The following is a 26,248-nucleotide window of genomic DNA, read 5'->3' on the forward strand; positions in this document are numbered from 1 at the left end:
TTAAGTATTGATTTCTTGGTATTTTTACAGGTTGATCTGCCAAAAGCAACTGTGATACACTTCTTATCATTAGAGGTAAGCAATTAAGTATTGTTGTTAGAACTCTACCTGAACACAAGAGATGATAAATTCTGTTCCCAATGAATGGAGTAAAATTCACCCATTCTAGATTTCTCTTTCAAATTTGAATTAGGTTTAAAACTTAGAAGGATGTTTTTACCCAGGGAGCTTGACTGAGGCTAGAAAAAACATTTTGTCAAATGTCCAAGTTACACAAGACAACATTAGGAAGTCTTAATCCAAAGCTCTGAGGTTTTTCCCCCCCAAGAATAGTTATCTAAAATTAAATGTTAACTGCTCTTTTTCAGAAACCAGTAAGTATTAATAGCAGTTTCTACAAACGTGTTCCTTGAAGCTCTTAATGAAAGAGAGCCCAAAATCCAGAGGCAATTGTTTCAAGTACAGTAGCTGAAACATCCCTTAGTGAAGCCAGGATAAAAAAGGGGATGTATAAGTATTATATTGACACCTTGAACAACTCAGGAACTGGTCAGTGGTGGGTGGGAGAAGACAACACCAAAGACAAAGCTTTCTTCTTTTCTCCACTGACAGCACTAGCTTAAGAGAGAGAGGGATGCCTCTCCACCCCTAAAAAAAACCCAAACTCAAGAATGGCATCCTACCTCGAAGTGCATTTAGTACTTTCATACCTTTTATCTGCTGCTCTGAAGCAGTGCTTGTCTGGTAATCAAACCCCTGTGAAACATATCAAGATATTTTCAAAATGCTTCGTTCATCCAGTCTGTCTAAATCACAGAGGTAGTTTATCACCTTGTATTTAAAAAAAAAATACATATGCACACGATCAGCTTGCATGATTCACTTTTGATCACCATTACATCTGTTATTATATTCTCTCCAGCACTGCCAAGATGAGAGCCCTTTCCATTGCTTATGCCTTTTTAGCACTGAAATGTGTTAAGAAACTGATCACGAAATTAATATTTTTTATTAAAAATAAATGAAGTTGCACGTGTTGTTGACATTGATAATCTTTGAAAGCTATTTAATTAAAAGAGCATTGACAGTACACAGTATTCAGAAGGCTGCATCCTACTGGGAGAAGTATTTTCTTCACAAAAGAATTTAAGACTAGCATAGCTCCTTGTCAATTTCTTTTTCTTAGCTTGATGGAGACAGACAAGCCTTTGATGCTACTGTGAGACAACTGATGTCACGATGGCCCAAACAGAGATGTTCATATTTACAAGCAATTTGTGATGAAATTTACAGTATCAAAATGGAAAAGAGGTAAATTTGTTAAGCTCTTATGGGTACATGAACTGCCTCAATTATTTCTACATTCAACCTAGTAGAGAAGCTGCTCCTAACTTGTCTTCCTCTTTCCCCTCTGAGGCAAAAAGAAATACTCAGGAAATGTGTGTACTTCCTTCAAAACTATAGGAAGAGTTGACTGGTCACTAACCCTCACTGATAAAATGTAAATTCTTCATTTTTCTAAGTCTTTTCAGGAAGCTCTAGAATGTATTGCAACTTTCATCTCGCTGCTGTGTTAATAAAACTGAATAGCTGGCAATTATGTACAGCCAGGTATCCTGCTATACACAGTAGCTATACTTCTATATATGTAAATATACAATACATGTATATACTGCTACATAAAAGGCCTCTTTTCTGATGAGAGGGACTCCCTTTGTCTTTTAAAACTCATAAGCACATTTAATTCCTCCTGCTTTGAAATAATACGATGGCAGTCAGGCATAGGTGGGAGAGTGCCCAGTTTTGTGCAGACACGATGCATGCTCTCCCAGCATGTACAGTAAAGCCCATTTCTGTTTTGTAAGCATAAAAACATTTATGTCCAACTCATAGTCTTGCTGTTGGATTCTGGCAAGGCTGATATACAGTCTGGACACATCCAGTATGCCCAGTTTTAAACCTCAAATAGTCAAATGTTGCATGTACTGGTACAATTGAGACCTGGGTACTTATGCCCAATTACGGGTTTCATTTCTAATACATTTTCTTAAACCTTTGTTCCACTTGAAGGTACTACTTAACCTTTAAATAAGACTAAAACTTTGGTTCCTTTTTCTGAGATGCACCGAAGTTGCTTCAGGTTTGCTGTTTACCAAGACAGCTAAATACCAAGTAAAGCATTTTCTTTTCTTCATGGGGCTTGCAAGGCTGTGAGCAACAGAACTCAAATATTACATACATATAATACTCCATACAGTGCTGGGTATGAATGTAATACAGTCCCTGACAGTCTTCCTCTCCCATTCAAGGCCTGAGCACTACTTTGCTGTAAGCCTTCAGAACACTGAAGTGAAAACTGAACAGGCAAGATCAATAGAAAGAGGATGAGGGGAAAATTCAAGTCACAGCCAAACAAAAACTTACTGGTTTTCTACTCCATCTTTGCTGCTATCTTATTGTGAGGTTTTGTCACAGAACTGTAGCATTTGAACCTGCAGTTTCAAAATTCTAAAATTCTTTTTTCCTTCCCTCTGCAGGGTTCCTGCACTCATCCTGTACAGTTACCGAGATGAATACAAGGTTTTGTTTTAGTACTTAAAGCATCGTTTGTGGGATGCTTCTACAAATGGGCAACAGTGTTTTATCAAAAGGAATTTCAAAAAGCTGTAATAATGCAAGAGAGGCAACTAGTCCTTCTTTCTCTGTCCAAATGGCATTTCATGTATAATATTGTCCTGGTTCCAGCCAGGACAGGGTTAATTTTAGCTGTAGCTGGGAGGGTGCATGGCCAGAGGTTGATCAATACCACCCTCACACCCCCAGGCCCCTTCCAGGTGGGCACAGCGTGGCAGAGGGAGCAGTTGGGTAATGTTGCTTCTGGGGACTCTGTGTTCACCTTTCCTGTACCCTCTGCCATTGGTATTGTTACTGTTTTCTTATCTCACTGCTGTTTCCAGTAAATTGTTCTTACCTCAACCTGTGCTCTTTACCTTTTGTGCCTCCGGTTCTCCTATCCAGCCACCATCAGGGGGAGAGGGTAGTGAGCAGCACATGGATTCAACTGGAGCACTAAACTAGAGAATGACATTCCTAAACCATGACAAATATAGAACTAAATTCTTTCAAAATGTGGAAGTAACTGTTTTATAGGCAATTAAGGAACAAGTCTGACTATAGCCACAGATATGTATTACCATGTAGTTCTTACCCCTTATGCTGCACAAATCAGCTGTACAGATGTAAAACTACTTTTTTTTAAATAGTTTCAGAATGCCTTAGTACTGCAACGAGAAACATCAGTTCTAGAATTATGAGAATGAATTACCTCTAACAAATTGTTTTAAACATTTTTGAGTTTTTATGTAATAAAAACTGCTGAGCTTTATTGAAATACTCATTACAAGCCTTCTGTGTGTCATTTTTGGTTCCGTTTTTTAAATCTGCTGTTTTAATTTATATATAAAATATGGTAGATTTCAGGCTGAAAAGTTGTTACAAGCTGGCTCCCTGTGCTTGTCCTGTCTGTACTTTTGCATGTAAATTAAGCAGCAGCTTCTGCAACATCAACACCTGATAAAAGGAAACACTTGTTTCAGACCTGCAGAACTTAAACCAAAGACTAAAGAGAAACAGAAACCTGCATGTGCTTGAGTCATAACCAAAGTTTTGAACTAACTTTCTTTACCCGAGTGGTCAGATGACGTTTGAAGTTAGAATCATAGTAACGATGGAAATATTATCATTACCTTCTTGAAGCTAAACAGCAACACAACCCCATCAGGAAGAATAAAGCTGAGAAACTATGATTTACAGCAGCTATAGTTAACTACGCATTATATTTCACAGCAAAACACTGGATGAATATGCAGAAATATTAAGGATTTCTGGAACTATACTGGTGTTCGCCCTCCCTCCCCACTTGGTACCTTCTGTTTAAATAACTTAGACCTCTTTCTTTCTCTAATGACTGCCATTGTAGGCTCATTACATTAATAAATACCTACTTACTTTTTCTACCCTTTCTTGTAGCAAAGAGAAGGGCAAAGTTAAAATATGTAGAGGTAACTTGCAAGACAAACCAAAAACCTTCTGAGAACTGTGAAGGTTCTACCAGCAATGCCCAGCAGCAGCAGACAATCCTAAAGGCATAAATAGCTGTGCCATTCCTACCGATTCACCAAGACAAGTCACAGCTGTCATTACACTCAATCCATTTCTCATTATGTTTAATAGGAGCAATTACAGATTTACTTTTTGCATCTGCTTATACGAAGGAAGGAAAATTCAGATCCCTGCATATACTGAAGGATGATGTTTTTAAAAAACAAAAAGTTTAGGTGACATGAGCATTTTAAAGCGATGTCTGAGGGGAACATTACACAGAGTCCTACTCTCCCCCCACCCTGAGCCGGGGTCAGAACAGCTGGATCAGCATGGAGTGAAGGCTCTGCAAGAACTCAAGCACTGTGCTGGCTGCCTTGGGGATATCTGCGTTGCATCAGGTAGAGATGTCCCTCAGCTTAAGACAGAACCAAGAAAGCAGCTGTTCCTGATAATATGTTGGCATCTGCTTTCCCTCGAACTGCTGAGGCTCATCTATAAAACTGAGCATCTGTCACTGAGACTCCTGCTCCAGCCTTGTTTTGCTTCTGGTACAGAGCATTTCTCTTCACCCTGTGCTACCCCCCCCCCCCCCACAGGTTTTACACTGCAGAGTAAACAGCAGCAGTGTAAGTACAAACCAGCTGAGTGTAAAGCTATTTCGGTATAATGCTGTACATACTCCTGCCATACAACAATCCAAAAAGCACCTCTGCTCTCAGTTTAAACAAAAGTACTGATCACATCCCAGTATCCTGCTGGAAGGAAAGCCAAAGACAAATGATAAAAACAAATGGACTTTGCTTTGAGCAAGGGTCAAGTCTATTATAGTGATGGTAGTACGCTGTCCCATCACTGCATTGCTTTACTCTTCTTGGCCTTGCTTTTCTTGTCTTTCTTCTTCAGGCCATCCATGTTAGCTCTTAGCAAATTTGAATATGCCTGAAAAAACAATTAGAACCGTTTAGAAGAACAATATAAATTACAATATGCAAAAGGTAACATTTTATGTATTACTTATGGCTAATTACCTGCCTTTTCACAGGGAATCGTGCTCTTACACCCTACACCAGGAAAATACTGTTTCTAAACCAATGTACAAGATGAGATAAAACAGGATTTTTTTTTTAAACAGATTAAGACAGATGGGTAGTCTAAGTTAGTTTCTGTGGCAGCTCAGCACAGAATCAACCTGTTCACAGCTGTCCAGTGCTTCCAACTGACCACTTCTACTACTTACAGAAAAGAAAGATAAAAGGCATACAAAACTTACCATCTGGAATTTATTTACTTCCTTTGAGCTCACCTAGGAAAGTAATACCAGAGGTTAACCATGGAAACTCTGGCTTCTATTACAGACCAAGTATCAGTATGTGTTTACCCACCAGTTACCATCTGGTCTTTTTAGCAGCAGTTGGATCAACTCATCACATTCAGTGTTCAATATGCTGTACTGGTATGTCATAGGGATTTAGAAAACTGAAAACACTCCTTGATTAACAAAACACCCTACAGGCCATTCATTCCTACGTCACGTGTTTTCAAATGGGAAGAATGTGAAGAAGCATACAAAGGTCTGATTCACTTGTAGGGCCATAAAAATGCAGCTCAGGTTCTCAACTATTTCTCAAAGCAGCATTTTTCCTTGTGTCATATCACAGAGCAGAGCTAAAGTCAGCTAAAGCCTTTCTCAATCCCCCATTCAAAGTAAACACACACCGGGTTTTCAACTTTCAGTTAACATTTTCTCAAGTTTCACTTAAAATGTGGAGCACTAAATCAAAAACACATAGAGCCACTAATCTTTCTAACTTAAAGTTGTCACTTACCACTGTGCTAATTTTCTTCTTTCCATCAGTTGCTCTTAGGAGACACTTGTTGTCTGCTGGTTCAAAACTTTCTACGTGGCCTTTGCGTGGGACTGGTTTTGTTCGGCCATCGTCTGTATTGAAAAAGAATTTTTATTCTAATTTTGTTAAAATCAACAGATGCCTTCTGATGTGAGATGTTAAAAACTGCTCATGAGGTCTGTAAAACACCTTGGAATTTGAGGCCATCAGAACTAATACTGCTGCCAAATTGCCCTTACTCTAGAAACCAGAAGGATCTGTTCCATAAACAACATCTGCCAGAAAAAAATAAAGTAAAATTCTCCAGAACGTGCTGCATGCCCCGCCTGCTCGAGTAGCAGCATGCTTTAAATGCATGTCACCCTGCTGCCTCAACACACGGCCTCTCAAGAAGTGCCAGCTAGCCAGGAACCAGAGCAACATGAACACACAAAAACATTAGAACTCTCCCTTTACAGAAAACTAGCGATTTTCAATTATTGTTTAACAATCAGAAAGTCCCAGTATTTCCTGCAGTCTGAAATACAGTCTTACTCAAAGATTATTAGTACTAATAGTACTAGTACAACTAGTAGTTGTAGGGCTAATAGTATCAGAACTGCCATCAGTAGTACCATCAGTCGTACCATCAGTAGTACCATCAGCTGACTGGTTTGTCCTATGGCCGCTCTTGTTTTCAGATACCCTGGATTACATCTGTATCGCTTAAAATACCTGCTGACAACACTCAGTCAGATTTAGAGGAACACCTCTTTAATCCACTAACAGACTCAACACTTACATTTCTTCAGCGTTATGAAAACACTGCCGGAAGTCCTGCACTTTTGGAAGAGCCTGGTAAGCTCCGTCAGGAACTGCAAGAGAAAGAGACGCGCCCGTGGCTGGGAGCCACCACACGAGCGCCGAGCTCTTCCCCCCGCGCAGCGCCGGCCTCGCCCCGGCCTGTCTCCCGCCCGCGGGAGGCAGCGCCGAGGGAAGGCGAACTCCCGGCTTTCCCCACGCTGAAGCTGCAGGACACGAGGTCCCAGCCGGGGGCGGCCCGGCCCGCGGTTCTGACTCCGGCCACGAGCTCTGAGCCCCCCGGACCTCCCACGGCCCCGGCCCTCCTGCCTCGCCGAACCAGAGCCCCCGGCGACAGCGGCGCTCGCTCCGCTCCCCTCCCCCGCAGTGGCTCCCACTCCGCCGGGGCCGGCACGGGCCCGGCGTCGCCGCGGGACTTTGCGGAGCGCCCCTCTCTCTCTCTCTCCCTCGCTCGTTCGGTCCCTCCCCCCGCGGCGGCACACAGGGCTCGCCCCCGTTCCCGGCGGGCCGCGGCCCCGCACCTGCTCGCTCTCCAGCAGCACCATCCTGCTCCGCTCCGGAAGGGCCGCGCGCGCACGCGCAGACCGCGGGCCGCTCCACGTCAGCGGCCCGGGCCGGGCGGGCCCGGGGCGGCCCCGCCTGCTCCTGGGCGGGGACGAGTGAGATTCCAGCGGCCCGCCTCCTGCCGGGGCCTGGAGGCCGTGTTTCCTAGCGCGCGTGCCGCGGTGTCCGTGCCCGGGCACCGGGAGTCGCTCGCAGGCTTCACCTGGAGCCGGCCCGTCGCCCCCAGTGAGGCGCTGAAGGGGCTGGCGTAAGGGGCGCCGCTGAGCGCGGCTGGCGGTGAGGGGCGGGATTTGAGACTAAACGAGGCAGACCCCTGGATTTGTACGAAAAGAGCAGAGGGGAAACCTGCGCCTGGTAGGGCCGAGAGGGCACTTCGCACCCCTGACGCTTGAAGCTCCTGGGGGGTGGGTTCTGTAACAGGGGAGTTTTCTGTCAAGCCCGTGACAGTCGGTGCGGGAACACACAGAAGTAGCACGTGACCTAGTGCCTTTTCGTGTTTATCATTAGGAAAACAGATCTATTTTTCCTCCTTGGACCTAACAAAAGTGAAAGATAATGCCTTAGAGATTAAAAGGAAAAGCTGCTCTCAGGCTCATAGGTGCTTGAGCCCCTGAGGAATTCATACTGTTCATTTATGAGCTCTGGTGTGCATTCTAGACAGAACTGAAATACCTTCTTGCATTATCATTCTCATGGTGGAGGTGTTGTTCCATATATGAAACAACGCGTGATAATCAGAGAGCCTAGTCACTCCAAAAATCCTTTTTAGAGTTCACAATTATTCACGGTGCTTTTGCAGGTTCAGCGGGAGGCAGTAGAGGGTGCTGTGATTGCACACACAGAAACGAAACTGCCTAAAGAACAAGGAAACAAATACCCAAGACGCAGGTCATTGCAACACGGCCATGGTTTATGAAAGTCTACGAGGTTATTAAGGTAACTCCATTATGTTAAGAGTCAAGGGAAGTGTAGAGATCCAACACTACTTTCCTATATCATGGATGGTATTATCCTCCTGATGCTTTTGCGCTTGTATTATTTGCAGTTGAGGAGGAAATACTTCAGTAAAATAAATTCCATTGTTCCTCATAGCATTAAAAATCTCATAAAAAATAAGGAATGTATGTGATTGAAGCCTCCTGAAAACAGGCATTCTAAGGGGACACTATCAGTGCTGTGGTTACAAGTACTGATAGGCCAAAACCCTGTAGAATTTTAGTGATGGTCCCTGCCCCTACCAGCTTACAGTCAGTGGGTACAACAAGCGAAGATGGGTGGATGCATGGAGTCATTGCTGACACGTACTTCCTCTAACACTGCCTGATTGCTGGAGAAGTCATAACACACTCCTGACTACAAGAGGTTGTTTTGTCAGAAATCAGAGTAGGGTTGTGTTTTCAAGAGAGCTCTGAACATGGACAATGTAAGAGTGTTGCAGATTTTTATAGGCAACTTGTGAAAGAAGAGCAGAAATGGAAAAACTAAAACCATTGCAACATACTCCCCCTTGGAAACTACCATGGTCACAGACACTGGAAGGCAGAAGTACATTTCCACTCGTGCTTGCCAGAGGAGAAGATGGGTGGTCTTGTAGCTGTAACACAGGGACTACAACTCTCACCTGAATTCTGACTCTTGAGTTCACCAGAGAAGTCTTGTGTTGCCATGAACTGGTCTCCTAACCTCTCTGTGCCACAGCTCCTCATTATAAAGGTGGAGCTTTATTATTGAAAAAAGCATCAATGCCTGTGGGAAGGGCATCACAGAGGTTTCTTTCCCTTTTGCACAAAACTCTCCCCCCCTCTATTAGGCACTACCTCTGTTGCTGAGGTGTACCTTTGGGACACTGCAGCTGTGGTGGTGCCCACCTTGATGTAGCTGAGGTGTCAGCAGCAGTGTAGCTGCCACATCAGAGACTGTACAAAGATACAGGGCATCTACCTCTGCAGGCAGATTCCTTACAGGAACCAGTGGCACTAAAGCTCTGGTTCTGCTGTATACTGGAAGAAGGGACAAAGGGGGAAATTGCCATGAAGAACTCCAGAGACTCGCATGAAGTTTATGTTTTTCAAATCTGTTGTTTTATCAGCAATTTTTTGGAAAATATATTTGTCTCACTGCTAATAAAAGAAGTGGCTCCACTGAACTGCTGAATTTCTTTCCACAAGAAAGAAGGAGGATTTTTTTTTTTTGCATGTGTGCATGTGTGTTAGCTTATCTTCCCAATCTTGAAGCTGTTTTTCAAGCCAGAATGTCACAATTTAATTGGGGGAGAAGCCTTAATCACAACTTGCAAACAAGGTGAAAATGGAACATTTTTAACGATTCCTTTCCAAAAAATAGATGGAACAGGGGAATGCTGACATTGCTTTACTTTTGCCAAAGGCTGCCAACACTCCAAGGGAATAAGCTATTCAGCTGGTGAAAAAGTGCTGAACAAACACTGAAGGAGCTAAAGGGATACTCCCAATCATGATATACTTACTTTTCACTCTATCTCCTGCCCCAGCCTGATGTCTTTCCCCTCACCCCATGCCCTAACATAAAAAAAAAAAGGGGGGGGAATAGAAAAAAATAGGGAAAAAAAAAGAAAATAAGAAAAGGCAGGTTGGATTAAAACAGTAGCAAGAGGAATTGGTGGATCCTGAGAGTTGGCAGGGGTATTAGTATTTTGTAACCTGATCTGTCATGTGACCAGGGCCAGGCAATAAAAATAAGTCTCCTACCAGCCCTCCTGTTTGCTCAACTTTATTATATGGTGTCGGTGGAGAACTACTTTTTTTTTTTTTTTTTGGCAAAAATTTAGCAAATGAAGCCACCTGAATCATTAAATCCTGAAGGAAATCTGGCAGAGAACTGGAGGAGGTTGTTGCTGTGCTTCCAAGTTTTCCTGGAAGCAAGCATGTACTGAAGAGAAAAGGAGAAGGTGAAATCTTCTCTCCTAAATGTGGTGGGAGGGGCAGGAAGCAGAAAAACAAAACTATTAGAAGTAAATTAAATTCTTGATCAACCTTAGTAGAGGTTGGCAAAGATCTATTTAAATTAGCCAGCAAAGATTACTACTCATCATGGACTGGCACACACACATATTCAGCTGCTGCACACCACAGCGAGCAGAAATGTAATAACATACTGTAAATTACAGTTTGCTCACCACAGTGCTCAAGATGAGTTAATAACAGATAATGGCCCACAATTCACAAGTGGATCATTCTGGTAATTCTCTTTGATCTATAAGTTCAAGAATACCACGTCAAAGTATAGCTATGCACAGGAAAAAGAGTCAGTGTTAGAGCAAAACCCTAGTAACAGCCTCCCCCCCCTTTACAAGTCTATCATTAGCACTGTAAAAACAGAGATGCACACCTCACTGCCTTACTGGCCTCACCAGATCTGAGATCAGTAGGCAAAGGAAAAGCCTTCCAGAGCCAACATTTAACAGAGGTTGAGCAGAAAGACTATTAACCCTGGAATAGCTACCAAAACATCCCTAAGCCCTGTGCCAGGGGAGTAAAAAGAAGTTTTAACAAGAGGAAGGAACAGTTATTCTTTTTTTCTGGTATTAGGTGGATTTCCAACAAAGCTATCAGTGGGTTACATATGTACCGGTGAATGTCAGTTCTGAGATTGGGTCTTAACCTTCTTTGTAAGTGGCTCTTGTGAAAAGAAATAAAGGACATGCAAGGGGGCAATGATCAGAGACTTGTTGGTCAAGATAGATACAGAGGCACCAAGCAATGTTATTTGCCTCATCAGCTGGTAACCCTGAAAAAGAGAAAGATTCTGAATACTTTATAGATTCCAACAGAGAACTAAACAAGGCATTTTAGAAAGATCTTTCTGAGACCACAATATGCCATCAGAAAGCTGCTGAGTGAGAAGCTTGTCCTAATGAGAAGGCGAACTTCCAAAGAGAAGATCTCCTCAAGAAACAGGTTCCTTATGTCTTAGGAACTAGTCAATTTACCCTAAGCTCTTCCCTAAGCATTTCTGTTCATTTTAGTGAATCCCTCCTATTTTATTTAATATCATGTTATATTTACACATAATGAGTTTCAAAGATAGGTTAAGTGTAACCTTGAGTTCAACAGACACTGATTTTCGTTGTGTAATAGCAATGCTAACAGTGATTTATATTTTGTGAGGGAGACCAGGAAATAGATATGGATACATTTCTTAAAACTCTAATGCACCACATTACTATTGTAGTGCAAACCAAAGCCCATCTGAATGAGATGCAAAAAGATTGTTTGTTGGACAAGGCCTACATGGTTTTGAAGTACCATCCAGATTTTAGAAAGTTTCCCTGTCAAGGAAGATGAGGGATGTATATTTACCATATTAGTAAGTGTCTCACACATGCTCGAAGTGGTTTTGTGACAAGCCCCCATCTCACAAAAAATGGGGGGCAAAAGGCTGAAGGAAAAGCCCAGATGCAGATTTGTTCATCTGTACAAGTGATAGTGTCACCTGTGCTCTCTAAGGAGACCCTGCAATGGCATGTATGTACTGAATCCAGGAATAATGCTGTAGTGCTCGACACACTTCTGGGAACAGTGAAATTAAAGAGCCAATTCATTTAACTCCCGAAGTGTGAGAAAGGGCCTAGAGACAAGAAGCAACATATTATCATATGTGCTTAGTTTGAAGGACGGGGCAAGCAAAAGACAATCTCACATACCTCCAAATCCAATGCAAAACACTGGAGGAAAATGGTCAGATAAAAAAGGAGAAAGATGCAATTTGAACATCCACCGTGTGTTTTGACTGATCCTGGTAACTTTCAGCTGTGCATAGAGCAGAGCAGAGTGTAAGAGCAGCCTGTTCTGAAGGAGTGCACCTGCGAGGTGACACAGCTGAGCTCTCCTGCCTGTCCCCTCCTCCTCTCAGTCCTCAGTCTGTGGCTGCTGGCACCACTGCTGGGAAGTGACACTGCACTGCCCACAGAGACATCAACTAGAGACTGTGTGGCCATGAGTGCGGCACCGTGGGTTTGTGACATAAGCGCTCAGCATGGTTTCAGTGGGTCTTTGTAAGTCATCTGTGAACTCCACTAGTGCAGGATCAAGCTTGTACAGTATCATGCACCTTCTGGGTGCTCTAGAAATGGTGTTTACCAAACCTCACATCTCCTCTCTCCAGCAGGAAGGGTATATATAGTCATCACTTCATTTAGCATGGCAGATTTTTAAGTAGACACAAAATGTCTGGTTAAGAGCTGTGCAAAGCATCAGGGAGGTAATTAAGTTGGAGCTCAAGAGTAATGAGGTGACAGAGATTAGGTTGAGCATCATTTCTTTCACATCGATGTGTCCTACTTTCAGAAAGACAGAAATGCACTTGTGAAAAATTTCCACCAAACATTCCCACTGAGGTTACAGGAATTTTTTTTAACTATGTAAGTATTTAAAAGACCAAGTGAAGAATATCACAACATTTAAAAAAACAAAACCAAAAAATAAACGAAAACAAATCAACGGGAATTCTAGGTCAGCAGGATGTCACCAGGGAGGATAACATGTTATCAGAGATCACCCAGGGATGTGCAATTATAAAGGGAGCCACGATGTCATTGCTATCCTCCATTTGCAGTCCCATCAGAAGGACAGAAACCCCAGCAGCGTGTATTCTCTTGATACCATGGGGTGTTGCTGTCTCAGGAAGAAAAGGGTCACCTACCACCTCACCAGCACTATTTCCTGCCTCTGTTGAGAATGCCCAGCAAATCTTATTCAAGATTTACTGGTACGTTTTGCTCTTCCTTAAATACTCCTCCAAATGTCTCGACACTTTCTAGGAACAGGGTGGCGTAGGGAGGCCACTCTGCACAGCCAGCAGCTGCCCTGGGTTCGCTGGGTCAGCGGCTGGAGGAAGCAGTTTCCTGTTTTGCTGGTGCTCAATGCCACTTAACAATAGGGGGAAAGAAAAAACTGCAGGATCTAGGCATTGCAAAGCTGTTTTCTACATGAGCTGTCCGCCTGCCTTCCCCTCTCCTCCAGACACCCCCACCTGACACACCCAGCCCCAGCTGGTGGATGGCAGCGCAGGAGAGGAGGCAGAGATGCTTGAGACTGAGGTTACAAGGGCTTGAAGGGATCTCTACCATATAAGCAGCCTGGACCCCATGTAGGTGAGTCTGAAACAGCAGGCTGGATATTACTAGTTTGTATCTTTTCTTCTGCCTCCTGTGAGAGAGAAAATGAGAATCGTGTGTAGTGCTTCTGGAGCTTCAGTGTCAGCAAGCGTCATTCATGCCTTCTTACAACACCTAAAACATCTCGTCCATCATAGTAGATGGGTTTCAACAATATCCTGAGGTAACCATTTCCAGCAGTGGTCAGTTCATTAGGGCAGGAACAGCACAGGCGGTGATTTCTCATTCTGCCTTTCTGAAACATGTCCTTCTTTAGTGGTTTTCTCAGTGCCAAATTCTTAATCCGCTTTTATCAGCTCATGGAGTGCTTTTACACTCTTACTTGGCTCCTACTGCCTACACACTCAGGAAGCATCCCTTGCTACCGTGACAGAGTTTGGTTCTGGTGATGCCTCTCCATATCCAAATCCTACCTCACTTACTGGCTTTGTTGACCAAAAGCTTCTTCTGACATTAAGGGTTGCAGGGGGTACCTCTGTAGAGCAGAAGAAACTAAGCATTGTAACTGTGAGTGGAGCCACTCAGAAACAGGAAGTGCAGGTGCCCAAACCGTAATCTGGGTTTGTTGCTATCCCTGTCCCTTTATTTCTGCCTCCCCCTCTGTTTCTGAATACATGTTGTCTTCAAAGGCACACAGAGCAGCAGACAAGAGCCCCAGGCAGATGGGAAGTCACAGGCTCTTTGTTAGTGCTCAGGCTATAGAAATTCCAGGTGAGTCACCCCTGCTTGCAGGAGCAGGTAGCCTAGACATTGCCAGTCAAGCTCGTAGAGCCTTAAATGCAATCCTGACAAGGAAATTATCAGAAGCAATGCAGATATTACAAATGCAGGTCTTTTGTTATTTCCTGTAGCCTTAAAAACTTCTGTGACAACTGAGCCCTACAGCTTTCAAAGTTCAGGAGTGGCATTGCTTGAAGATACAGTGTGCAAGTATTGCACTAAGTTTACCAAATACTGTGCTAGAAACCTCCTTATTGAAGGATTTCTTTTGTTAAAATTTTTGTTTGTCTGTTTGTTTTTGCAGTGAAACCTCAATCCCACCTGTTGGTTTTGGTTTGGGGGTTTTTTTTAGAGAAGTTATGATTGGGTTATAAAGCCAGTAAAAAATCAGTAAAATCTCCGGGGCTTAAACTGCCAAGCACACGGTAAAGTTTTACAGAGAACTCAGACAGAGAGACACAGTAAATGTAGGGCATCTACCATGCTTAAACCTTGTAATGACCCAACATTGTTTTATCATCAACTGAACACAGCAGGAGAGCTAAAACCCCACTGAACTCCATTGGAGGAAGAGTACTCTAGGTCTTTATGAAGCACATTACAGAAAGGATATGTTTGACACAAAAAAAGCCCCCACAAATCCTAGGATGAAAGTGACTTTGTCTATGCTAAAGGTTTACCTAACATTATTTTGCAATCAAGGTATGGTGTTTTCTTACATTCGTCTTTACTTTCATTGTTTTCCCAGACAAGACTGAAGAGTATCATTAATGCAATTTCTCAGAAGACATCTGTCATCTGTCACATGTGTTTATATATCCATGCCTACTGTGTGCAGTCTGGGAAAATCCCCTAGTGTTCTTGAGGGAGAAAAAAGACCACAGGGATGAGCAGTGGCATGACACCAGCTACCCATGGAGTAGCAGTGTCTTCAATGTTGTGTTGCACTCAGTACTCTTAGAACAAGTTAATTACCAGGTTAAAGGAAGATAATCAACATAGGAAACAACATCATTATTCAGCAAGACATCAAATGCTATCTCGGGTGCCTGTTACTCTTGCTCGACCAGTTCAGCTTTTAACAGTGTATTAGTCATCTGACCACACTGAACATCAATCTTTCACTCCTCATTACACACTCAAATGCAAGCTACAGTATAGACTTGCTCCATCCTGTAATTACAATATATAGCCATGCTATAAAATCTATTATGTCTAGAGGTTAGACTCAGAAACAAATTAATTGATTGCACTTTCTCCACTTCTAGGCTAAGATAAGATTTTGTTGATTCTTTTCAGTGAAAGACTACTTTTTCTGTAATTAACATGGTTTGCCATAATAAGTAGCATGTCAGCAAGAAACTCTTCATACAGAGGCAAGCAACAGGCATTTTATCATCACAAGGCACCTGATTATCAGTATTATAAAGTTATCTTTTGGCAGAGAAGTCTTGGCAGCAAATAGCCTCTTCAGTGTGAGATTAGCAGTTCTGCACCAGGCCAGAGCCCAGCTGACAGCTCAGCCTCTGCGTGCGTGCCGTGGCACTGCTGCGTGGGGGACGCACCCCTTTGCACAAGTCAAGTGCTTTGCCATTCCACCTGGTGACAGGGGTAGCAGTTCATGCCTTTCAGAAGCGTACAAACTGAAATGCTGGATTTAAATCGGATCACATGATTTGTCAGATGGCAAATGTCAGGGTGGCCTGTGGACTGTTTGAACACAAGAATCTGGAGAAAGCTAATATTTTGGCAGCTCTGTAAATAAGGTTTTCCTTGTTTTTTGCTCTATGGAGGACAGGACTCCAAAAGTGATTCCCCAAATTCTCACTGCTTGGGGAACAGTAGTTCGATCCAACTAGGGACCAGGACTGTGGTGTGGCAGGAGAATGCACAGGTCTTGCACTCATGGGTGTTGTGGTTAGGCAGTGTGGGTTCAGAGAGGCACCAGAGAGACAAGCCTGTCCTGGCTGAGGAAGATGCTCATTTTCCCAAGAATGATTTTACCTTTCTTTTTTCTCTTTTCCTACAAAAATTGTCTTAGGGGGGTTGTTTCAGTTCCTTTTTTCCTTCAATTTTCCCCTTGTTTCCCTCTGTCTCAGCCCTTTCCTCCCCATCAGTCACTTCTCTGTCACCACTTGCCATTCTTCACTACCCCGGTCATGTACCTGGCTGTCACTCAGGATGGTTTTCACTAAGCAGGGCAGTGACCTCACTAACATAGGGACTTCCCCGCCCCTGCCTCTGGTGTGAGCTGAAGCACTAATGTCAGAGCTGGGGTAGCCATGGCGCAATCGAGCTTGGAAGATGAATCTTTTTGCTATTCTTTTTGCTCACATCCCAGCACAGCTGTGTCCAAAGAGAAGAGTGTTGTGCTGCTTGTGGTGTGGTGGGGTGTTCTGGTGCAGTGGTTCAGGCTGCTGTAGGACTTAGGCACGCCTGTATAAAACAATGGTTCCCTACCCAAAGCACCCACAGTTTAAGTGACTTTCATAAGCTTAGCATGCTCAGAATCTCTAGTGAAAGCTGCAGTGCTGTTCAAAGAGCAAGTTGGGAAAGTCCCACTCTCTGCAGAATGAAAGTCCCATCTCTGAGTGAGGAAGAAGGTATCGCTTTCTCTCCTTTTCTCCACTGTTTTGCTCCAGGTCCTAAGATACAAAACAAACCCAGGATATCTCAGGGAACATTCAATCTGCAGCTTGTTCTCAGCTGATCCTGTTGCAGGGAGCAAGTTTCTGGCTGATTCACGAGCAGTAAAAATAAACAGTCTGGGGAAGGCAGGGAGGAGGGAGGGAGACTGGTGGTTACAGAGGAAAAAGTAGGAGCTACGGCAGCTGGTGTTTTCTTTGCTGGTTCTTTTCAGAGGATTTAGGCAGGTTGGAGATGTAAGTGATTAATGGAGAATGATAACACCTCAACCCCCTCCTCCTCCTTCTCCTGGAAGGAACATGAGTCTTTATGTATATCACTGGTCTCTCAGCTTTAACCTTTCCAAGATTTACACACTCCATCCACTCCAGTGCAGTGCTGTGGAGCTGACAGCACATCTGGGTGTATTAACTGTACACTCTGCGGTTTTTACAAATGCTTAGGGTTTGTTCTCAGCCTTTGGAAACACTGCACTCAAAGCTCTGAGACTTTCCCCACGGACTGACCAGACTGAAGACGAACTGCCACACAAACTCAAGACTCTTTTTGGGTGTTTTTTAGCCTCTTCTGTGCATGGAGTAAAGGCCACAGCTATGTATTGCTGAACCCCAGTAAAATGTGCCTGCACAGTGGCTCCCAAAGCATATTTGGAAATATTGTACAAGTAGCAGAAATCCTTTTCTGTCCCCCTCCATAGGTATGTCAACTGCTTTGCCAAGTACTTCTAGGGATCCTATTCCCATCTCTGCTCAGGGCTGATCATATCATGACACGCTTCTGTTCTCTGCCACATGGTTAAGAGGTCTGCTTTCCTCCTGGCTTTCTTGCACTGGAGAAAAGTGTTTGGCAGAAATAGATGGGCAAAGGCGCATACATAGCTTCTGCCATTGATGAAAAGGAGTTGCAACAGAAGTATTGTGTTATAAGTTTAAAGATGAGATTCCCACCAGGAACAGTATAAGACAAAATTTAAGGAGATGTTATTTATTATTTCTCTTAAGCAGGGCTGATGGAGGCATAAATTTAATAATAATAGTGTGCTACTGAAATTACTAAAGTACTGAAAATACTGAAGGTGAGATGGCACATAACAGAGAGGATGAGTAGGATACCAGGAAAAATGTGATGACTTCAGAAATTCACAGCATAAAGGTCATACTCCTAGGCAGCAGGAGCTCCTGCTGTAAAGACAGGGACACAGTATTTGTAAGAAACAGTGGTGAATAAAGACCAAAACTTTTTCATCCATTACAGGATAACTGAGCCACCAGTATGACACAGCCATGGAAGAGGTGAACACAGTCAGAGGATATATTAGACAAGATACTTTAGTTGATTAGAAAAGCATTACCACCATTGTATAAGGCAGTATCAAAACTTCATCCCGAACAATGCATACAGCCCTTGTTACCCATATTTACAAAAATAAATAGACCACAACCCCTGATGATCAGGAAAATGAAAACTGTCCTGAAGACTGTAAAATAAACTGATTTGAAAGCAACAAAACAAGAATGGATGAGCAGGGACAGGAGCATTTAAATATGTCAGAAAAGAAAACAACAGGGAGAGAGAATTAGTAATTTAAACTAAATCATGACCTTAACACAAAAACAAGATGTTATATGAAATCATGACCAGGAGAACAAGCTTATCTAAAAAATTTCCTTTAAATTTAACAAGGGGGAAATAGAGCAAACTTAGGATGGAGCTTCACAAGTTATTAACATTTTATGATGCATAAAGTCCCACCAGACCTTTTCCATCCCAAGTCCTGGCATGGACTTTGCAGATGCATATGCATTAAGAACAGCATACATGTTTACTCACAGGGTGATTTAATCTTTAATGATCAGGACAAGACACTGTGAGGTACCAGGGGTGGGAACTGGAAGCTGTCGTATCTTGGTTCCTGGTTGAAATTCAGACCAGACTGAGTGTGGCTGAAGGAGAATCACCCAACTGTTGGTTGGTAGTTTCTTTGGAAAATAAGCTGCTTTGCAACTCCAAATGGACAGTTTTCTATGTCACGAAATCACCACTGCTAAAAGTGGTGATGGTGGAAAGATTTGTTGGCAGTCTTTCTAGCAGTGCCAGAGATTGCCTGGACAGGGAGAGCAAACAACCGTGTGTATGGTGTAGTGGAGGGCGGTGGGTGGAAATCACACAGCCATCAGCTGATGTTACCTGCCCTGAGTCCAGAGAAGGACCCAGGTCCCTATCACTGCCCACAAAGCACTTGTTCATTTGACTTCACCATGGAAAGTACAGACCAAGATCAAACTGAATGGTAGCACCCTCTTACTGTCCCATGGCTTGTGGCATCTGTTCATGCTCTGCCAGCATGCATTTACACACACTTCCCATTCCCTGATTTATGAAAGCCTGAACTATGTGCTTGCAAGGGAGCCATGTGCCCCTCTCTTGCATCTCCCAAGAGCACACCCACCACCACATACTCTGCTCATGGTGCAGGCTGGGGGGGAGGACAAGAGGCCTGGTAAAGGCTGAGCTAGTCACAAACTCACTGGAGTTTTCTTCAGTTTTAAGATCCAAGACTGGCTTTTGCCAAGACAAATGCTGGCACATCCTGCAGTAAAAGGGAGGGGGAGTGCAAGGGCATGAGGGAGTGGGGTGGAGAGGGAGACCAAGAGAGACAACTGATTATCTTTTTTTCTACCATGCTGGTCCTGTGAGATAGGAGAAATTTTTAATGCATGTACATACTCCAGGTTTTTCAAAGGCTGTCTTTAGCTGTGTATCATATTTCCAGGGGTCAAATGTTTATACATTTTGTCTACAAGAGTAAAAATGTGTCTTTTTGTTGGGGAGTGACTGATCACAGGAGTGAGCCAGAGTGCAATACATTAAAGAAGACGCAAGTTGCTTCACTTCTTCAATGAGGTTAGCTAAGTGGTGTAGGCTCTGTGCCCCATCTCGACCAGAACTGGTTTATCAGTCAGACCACAACACCTTGGCTGCATTGCATCCTTCCTTCCGAACAAAACCAAACCATCTTGAACAACACCTGAGGACGCTTGTTTATTAAGCGTATACCAGTTTTGAGAATTCTTACATCTTTTGATATGTAAATGCTTTCCTGGAATCAGTCTGACCACATAACTTGTTTAACCCACAAGACACTGCATTTGCAAGCAGCACATCACATACAACTTACATGTAAATGATGCTGTAGCCATACTGATGAACTTTGTCCAGATGGGCACTCTGCAGATCTTGAACACAACCAAACTGACTGGCTATCTATAAATATAATATTATTAAATTAGTTTTCTAATTAGGTTCAACAAAGACAGGTGCCAGATTCTGCACCTGGGGCAGGACAAATCTGAGTGTACATACAGACTGGGGAATGAGACACTAGAGAGCAGTGCTGTGGAAAGGGACTTGGGGGTCCTGACTGACAGAAAGTTGAACATGAGTCAGCAGTGCTCTGGCAGCCAGGAGGGACAGCCCTGTCCTGGGAGGCATTGGGCACAGCATTGCCAGCTGGGCAAGGGAGGGGATTGTCCCTCTCTGCTCTGCACTGGGGCAGCCTTGCCTCAGGTGCTGGGGGCAGTTCTGAGAGCCACAGTAGGAAAAAGATAAAAAGCTCTTACAGAGCATCCAAAGGAGAGCAACAAGGATGGTTAAGAGTCTAGAGGAGAAACCAGAAAAGGAGTAGGTGGAGTCACTTGGTCTGCATCCAGGCAGAGACTGAGGGGAGACCTCATAGCTGCCTGCAGCTTCCTCATCAGGGGAATTGGAAGGGCAGGCACTGATCTCTTCTCTGTAGTGACCAGTAACAAGAGCTGAGGGAATGGCCTGAAGTTGTGTCAGGGGAGGTTTAGGTTGGATATTAGGAAAAGGTTCTTCACCCAGAGGGGGGTTGGGCACTGGAACAGGCTCCCCAGGGCAGTGGTTGCAGCACAGCCTGACAGAGTTCAAGAAGCATTTGGACAATGCCCTCAGGCACATGGTGCGACTCTTGGGATGTCGTGCACAAGGCCAGGAGTTGAACTTTGATGATATTCTATGAGTCTAGGTTTTTAAGAAGTAATGTAGTCAAATCTTTAATGTTGAGAGAAAGAGGGGAAATTAGAAGATTACTGCACAGAGAGCTCTTTGTTTACTTTTAGAAAATGATAAATTCAAGCACCATTTGGATGTACACCACTATGAATCTGTCACTATAGGCCACTGAACACTGGATATTACCCAAACAGGTTTTTATCCAGTTCCTTCTCAGGATCATGCCACCATTCCTTCACAGGGTAAAAGAAGAATCGCTGCTTTGAAAGACAGATATTGCTTATAACTCACCTTTATTGAGGAAGTTTTAGGGAACAAGGTAGGATTTCTAAGGCCTTGAGCAATCTGGTCTAGTGGGAGGTGCCCCTACCCATGGCAGCAGGGTTTGGGACTAGATGATCTTTAAGGTCCCTTCCAATCCTTAACATTCTATGATACTTGTGCTAAAGCCAGAAGTCCTATGAACAGCCTACAGGCAAAACAAATTCACATTTCTCACAGGATAAACTAACTGCTTCTCACTGGTCCTGCTTTAGTAGCTGCCTCCAAAGGCAGTTTTGTTGTTGTTTTTAAACAGATTGCCTCAGAGTTGATGGAGAGATACTTCCCATGGAATAACAAGCTCTGTGGCCCTTTAGTCATCCTGCATGCATCAAGCATGCAGCAGTCTCAAGAGGTCGTGTAGTATTGCCCACGCCAGATCAACTCTGCCTTCTCCTGACCCCTGAGTTGCTTAGTGCTAGGTGCTTGTTTTCCATGCTCAGCCAGTTCAAGCTCTTCCCATTCAGAACTGCAATACTTGGGGTCTTTTTGTAGCTACCCTTAAGATAGGAGGTCTGTCCTACTTGGCCTCAAGTACCTTGCATACTACGCAAACACAAGCACTTGCTGAGTTACCAATTCAGCCAGGAGCAGGCTGAGGTGTGGGCTGTGAGATATGGAGGGCCTGCAACAACTGACAACATGTTTGGCACAGCACAAGGCATTAAGGAAGACAAAGCCCAACCTCAGCATGAAACCATACCTGACTTCCATGTGTGTTTGTGTAAGGCAGGCAGCTCTTGAGAACGCTGTTGTGTTTTTATGTGTGTTTAAACAGAGCCTAGCACAACAAAGTCCTTAATCCGAACCAGAGCTCTTAAGTATCACAGTAATGCAAATTAAATAACATTAATAATACACTTTCCCTCTCTACTCACCAGGTCAGGTCCCTTGTTGTCATTGTTGGGAAGGAGCTGGGCTTCACATCAAGCTGGGACACATCTTCAGGCTAAGGTCAGTTACTGCCCGTTAGCCAGGCTGCCCTGCTGGACCCGCAATCATGACTCCTCCTGAGAGGAGAAGTATGTTTAGTCTATACCCAAGAGAAAAGTTAATGTCATTCATCCTGTGTTTGCCCCAGCTAAAAGCACATGTTTGTACAATTACCAGGGTTTAGCTAACACTTGTATTTTTGCATGCCACAGCAATTTGGCTGTGTCAGAATCTATAGGACCTTTTTTTAGAAAACAAAGAAAATGGAGTTGGTAAAGTTCTCAGCAGACATTTGCTGAATGTGTACTTTTAAAAATAGTGCATGCTAGTTGCTGTCACTAAATTTAATGAAAGTTCTAAGACTTCTAGCAAAACATTTCTGATCCCAAAAGAAAATACGTTTCAGTCATTTCCATCTATTCTGTAATTCAGCATTATTAGTTGGCCCATTTCCCACAAGCAGAGTGCTGTACAGCAGGTAATCCTACAGACACAGAGTTTGTCACAGTTCATCTTCTTCCATGAAATTGCATTAGAGTGAATAATAACTGATGATCTGCTCGTGAATGAGTATCTCACCTCTTCTAGTTACAAGACGCAGGGAAGAACTATTAAAATAATTAAACATACACAGCTACATTATTAATCAATAACAAAATTTTACTAAAAAAATTACAAACAGTATTTGACCACTCACTGAACTTGGCTGACAGCAGAAAACCACCTTCACAAATAATATCACTGTCAGAAAAACATAATTAGACATATTATTTCCAAGTAATATAGAAAATAATACATATAGAACAAACATGCAGCATTCAAACAGTTACATTCAACAGATGCCTTCAGTTAGCTGCTCCTATATATACAGGAAATATCATTTCAGAAGAGGCTCCAGACAGAACACAAAATCAGCATTGTGCCTTTTAGCATTGCGAAGCTTTAAAGAGGTTTAAGAAGGGAAGCAAGATTGTAAGTTTGCTTATCAGTAACAGCTTTTTTGGAAGGCAAATGTTGAGAAAGATGAGCGATATTTTCATAAGATTAAAAGTATGTCTTTTGATAGGACATTTGATGGTGAGTTCTGTAGGTAAATGCACTGGCTTAATGGTCTCCTTCATGTTGAAACAGTATCCTCAGCGGGATTTGCTTTCTCGGCCGCTCTAGGTCCCCTCCCCCAGCTCTGTGACATGAGAAATGCAGTGTTCTTAATGACTGGAGCAGGAGGGATCTTGTTATTGTGGCTGCATCACCCCTCCAGGACACAGTTCAGTAGAAGTTTGTCATGTGGCTGAGCAGAAACGATGAATGCAGGTTTTATGAAGTTCACTCCCCAAATACAAAGGAACAGGGGAAAAAAACCCACCACATTCATGGCTACAGGCTGCGAGAGTACACAGTTCACAGCCGGAGCTCTACATTGATCACTGTCAAGCTGCTGGGCTGCAATGCACCTGCGAGCTGTCCCCCACTCCCTGAGCAGCAAGCCTTTACCTGCACTCCCACCTGCATTTGCAGCATCTCCCCCCTTACCCATCTCCTTGTTTCTCACCCCTCTTCTTTCCTAGCTGAGGGGCATTCAGTGCTTCAGTATCCCTCTGATACCTAGCTTGGATCTGAGGAGAGCTAATCACCCCCTCTGCTTAGAGGCACGTGGAGATTCACCAGTTAATATCCCCACAGGCTTGTTTCTCTGCTGCCCTTGCCCACCTTATCTAGGGTATTGCTTCATTTCCTGTTTGCTCCCAGCAGCAGCCTCCTTTGCTTTAACTCCAGGCCATTATGCAGGCTAATATCAAACAGGTGGAAGAGGTAAACATTAAAAAAACCTCAAAAAACCTCAGAACAACCCAACATGTCCTTCCTCTCCTCAACGGGCATGATGATATTGTCAGGAAATGGGTAATAGCTGCAGGTGCTAGAAAATGAACTACATGTATAGGAATGCCTGGAGTTTGAGTGTTGAAAATATACAGACAAATAACTTACTGTGAATAGTTTATTCTAAATAGGTAAGCAAGGTCTCCTTGAGAAAGCACCCCGAGCACACTTCTGGCATAACAGCAGTCATCTCGCTCTAAGCAAGTCCCCCAACATCATAGAATGGTTTGCATTGGAAAGGGCCTTAAAGATCATCTCATTCCAACCCTTCTGCCATGGGCAGTGACAACTTCCACTAGATCAGGTTGCTCAAAGTCCTGTTTAACCTGGTCTTGAACACTTCCAGAGATGGGGCATCCACAGTTTCTCTGGGCAACCTGTTCCAGTGCCTCACTACCCTCACAGTAAAGAGTTTCTTCCTCATATATAACCTAAACCTACCCTCTTTCCGCTTAAAGCAAATCCCCTTTGTTCTATGACTGTATGCCCCTGTTCAAAGTCTCTCTCCATGTCTCTTGTAGCCTCCTTTTTTAGGTACTGGAAGGCCACAATAAGCTCTTCCCAGAGCCTTCTCTTCTCCAGGCTGAACAATCCCAACTGTCTCAGCCTCTCCTCATAGGAGAGGTGCTCCAGCCCTCGGATCATCTTTATGGCCCTCCTCTGGATCTGTTTCAACAGATCTGTGTCCTTCTTGTGCTGAAGACCCAGAGCTGGGTGCAGCTACTCCAGGTGGGAGGAATGAGAGTTTGGGGCAGCCAGGCTGGCTCCCAGTGACAGCACAGTGCAGTCCCCAAACACACATCAGCACAGGGTCAAAACCTGGACTGGGAACTGCCACACCCTCACCTCCCTGGCTGCCACCTTATCCTGATCTGTTCCCAGTGTGTTTCTCTCTGCAGGATTTGGGGCCTTGGTTGCAGGAAGCAGGTGACAGTACTGATAAAAAGCAAATGCCCTCCTGCTGTAGTATGTCCATAGGCAAGTCTGAGTGTAACTATGTGTGCACACACTTGTCTGATCTGACCATTTGAGGTTCATGAATGCATCACATGCTAGGCTTTATAGGTTAGGCACTCAGCTTAAGAATTTTCTGACATGTGCTGGATCATTTAGTTTGTTGGCATCTATGTGACAATAACGTAAGGTGCTCTTTTCCCTAGAAGGAGGACAAGCAAGGCATAACGATATCAGGAATTGCTCCCTTGGCTTTACTTGTCCACTCAAATTTGGGAAACTATATCCCTGAGCCCATTTCAGCAGGTTTACTTTGGAAATCAGTATCATTGTTAGCTGTCAATAACTCACTCCATTTACTGCTCTCAGCTGCTCAGGAGGACACAGCAGACTCTGAGACGGGTAAGGTTACTGCATGATAACAGCAATTCTTAAGTCAAATAGGATAATGAGGCTCTCCCTAGATGGTGACAAGCTTTGGATTTCCCATAGAAACGTGTGATTGTGCCTGTGTCTTTGCCTGCTGTGTTGAGGACTCTCCCCCTCTTCTCCTCCGCAGGTCTGGTTCCCCAGCCCCAGCCCCAGCCCCAGCAGTGGTGGAGCTGAGTGGCTGTGGGCACTTGATGCTGATTAAATTCTGCTGACTGAGGAAGATGTCAAATTCTACCCAAAGCAGAGAGCCGCCAAGGAAAAGCTGCTTTTCTTTGCTTTTGACAGCTGGAGCCATGAATTTAAGCAGAGGTCTCACCTTCAGGCAAGTCAACAGCTGGGCAGGGAGCAGTCTTTCTTAAAGAGAGAGTGCACTGTATTTTGCTGGAGTTCAGTGTTGCCAGGAGGTGAACGAGTTGAATTGCAAGAGAACATTTATGGAAAACCCCAGGTGCAGCTGGGTTTTTTGTTGCCGGGTTGTTTTTGTTTTTTTCTTTTTCTTTTACTAGAGAAAGACCAAGTAACAAACAAGAAAGAGGAAATGAAAACAGTCTTAATTCCCACCCTTGGTGTTTCTCGTCTTTCATTTCCCCTCCTGTATGAACAAGGAGAAGATGCAGCTTGTGTCTGTACAGGAAGTTCCTGAACCCGAAGTCCTTTTGCTAAGATGTCCATGCACTGCGTCACATCTATTTTATACTTTTTTAATGCTATTTTTATATGTATGCAATGCCATTCTTCAGGAAACAGTGGCTCTATTGATCAGTAATGGGGTCCATAAGACTCTTCCCTGTTTCTAAATCTGTCTGTGCACAATGGCAATCCAAAGCTCTTTCTGCTGAGGAACTGCTTCTTGCCTTTG

At 43.7% G+C, this 26,248-nt stretch overlaps 2 protein-coding genes and 1 long non-coding RNA gene across 3 annotated transcripts in view; 2 read left to right on the forward strand and 1 right to left on the reverse strand.

Moving 5' to 3' along the window:
* EIF2AK4 (eukaryotic translation initiation factor 2 alpha kinase 4) overlaps positions 1-3,397 on the forward strand; it is a 41,519-nt gene extending 38,122 nt beyond the window's left edge. Inside the window, exons 38-40 of the mRNA XM_032113168.1 lie at positions 31-75; positions 1,187-1,311; positions 2,538-3,397. Coding sequence (XP_031969059.1) covers positions 31-75; positions 1,187-1,311; positions 2,538-2,592 — 225 coding nt within the window. The 3' untranslated portion in view covers positions 2,593-3,397. The remainder of the gene's footprint in view (positions 1-30; positions 76-1,186; positions 1,312-2,537) is intronic.
* Positions 991-7,375, reverse strand: SRP14 (signal recognition particle 14). Its single transcript, XM_032110657.1, has 5 exons — positions 7,274-7,375; positions 6,733-6,805; positions 5,931-6,043; positions 5,375-5,407; positions 991-5,043 (listed from the first exon to the last, which is right to left on the reverse strand). Exons 1-5 carry the CDS (start codon positions 7,295-7,297, stop codon positions 4,954-4,956), a joined length of 333 nt encoding a protein of 110 aa, XP_031966548.1. The 5' UTR covers positions 7,298-7,375; the 3' UTR covers positions 991-4,953.
* Positions 7,376-7,403: 28 nt separating this feature from the next.
* On the forward strand, positions 7,404-25,942 carry LOC116444911. The gene is made up of 3 exons (XR_004240584.1): positions 7,404-8,252; positions 22,071-22,143; positions 25,517-25,942. It is a non-coding gene; the product is annotated as an uncharacterized LOC116444911 (long non-coding RNA).
* Positions 25,943-26,248: the final 306 nt, after the last annotated feature.

This window comes from Corvus moneduloides, chromosome 6 (genome assembly GCF_009650955.1).
Source record: "Corvus moneduloides isolate bCorMon1 chromosome 6, bCorMon1.pri, whole genome shotgun sequence".
NCBI lineage: Eukaryota > Metazoa > Chordata > Aves > Passeriformes > Corvidae > Corvus > Corvus moneduloides.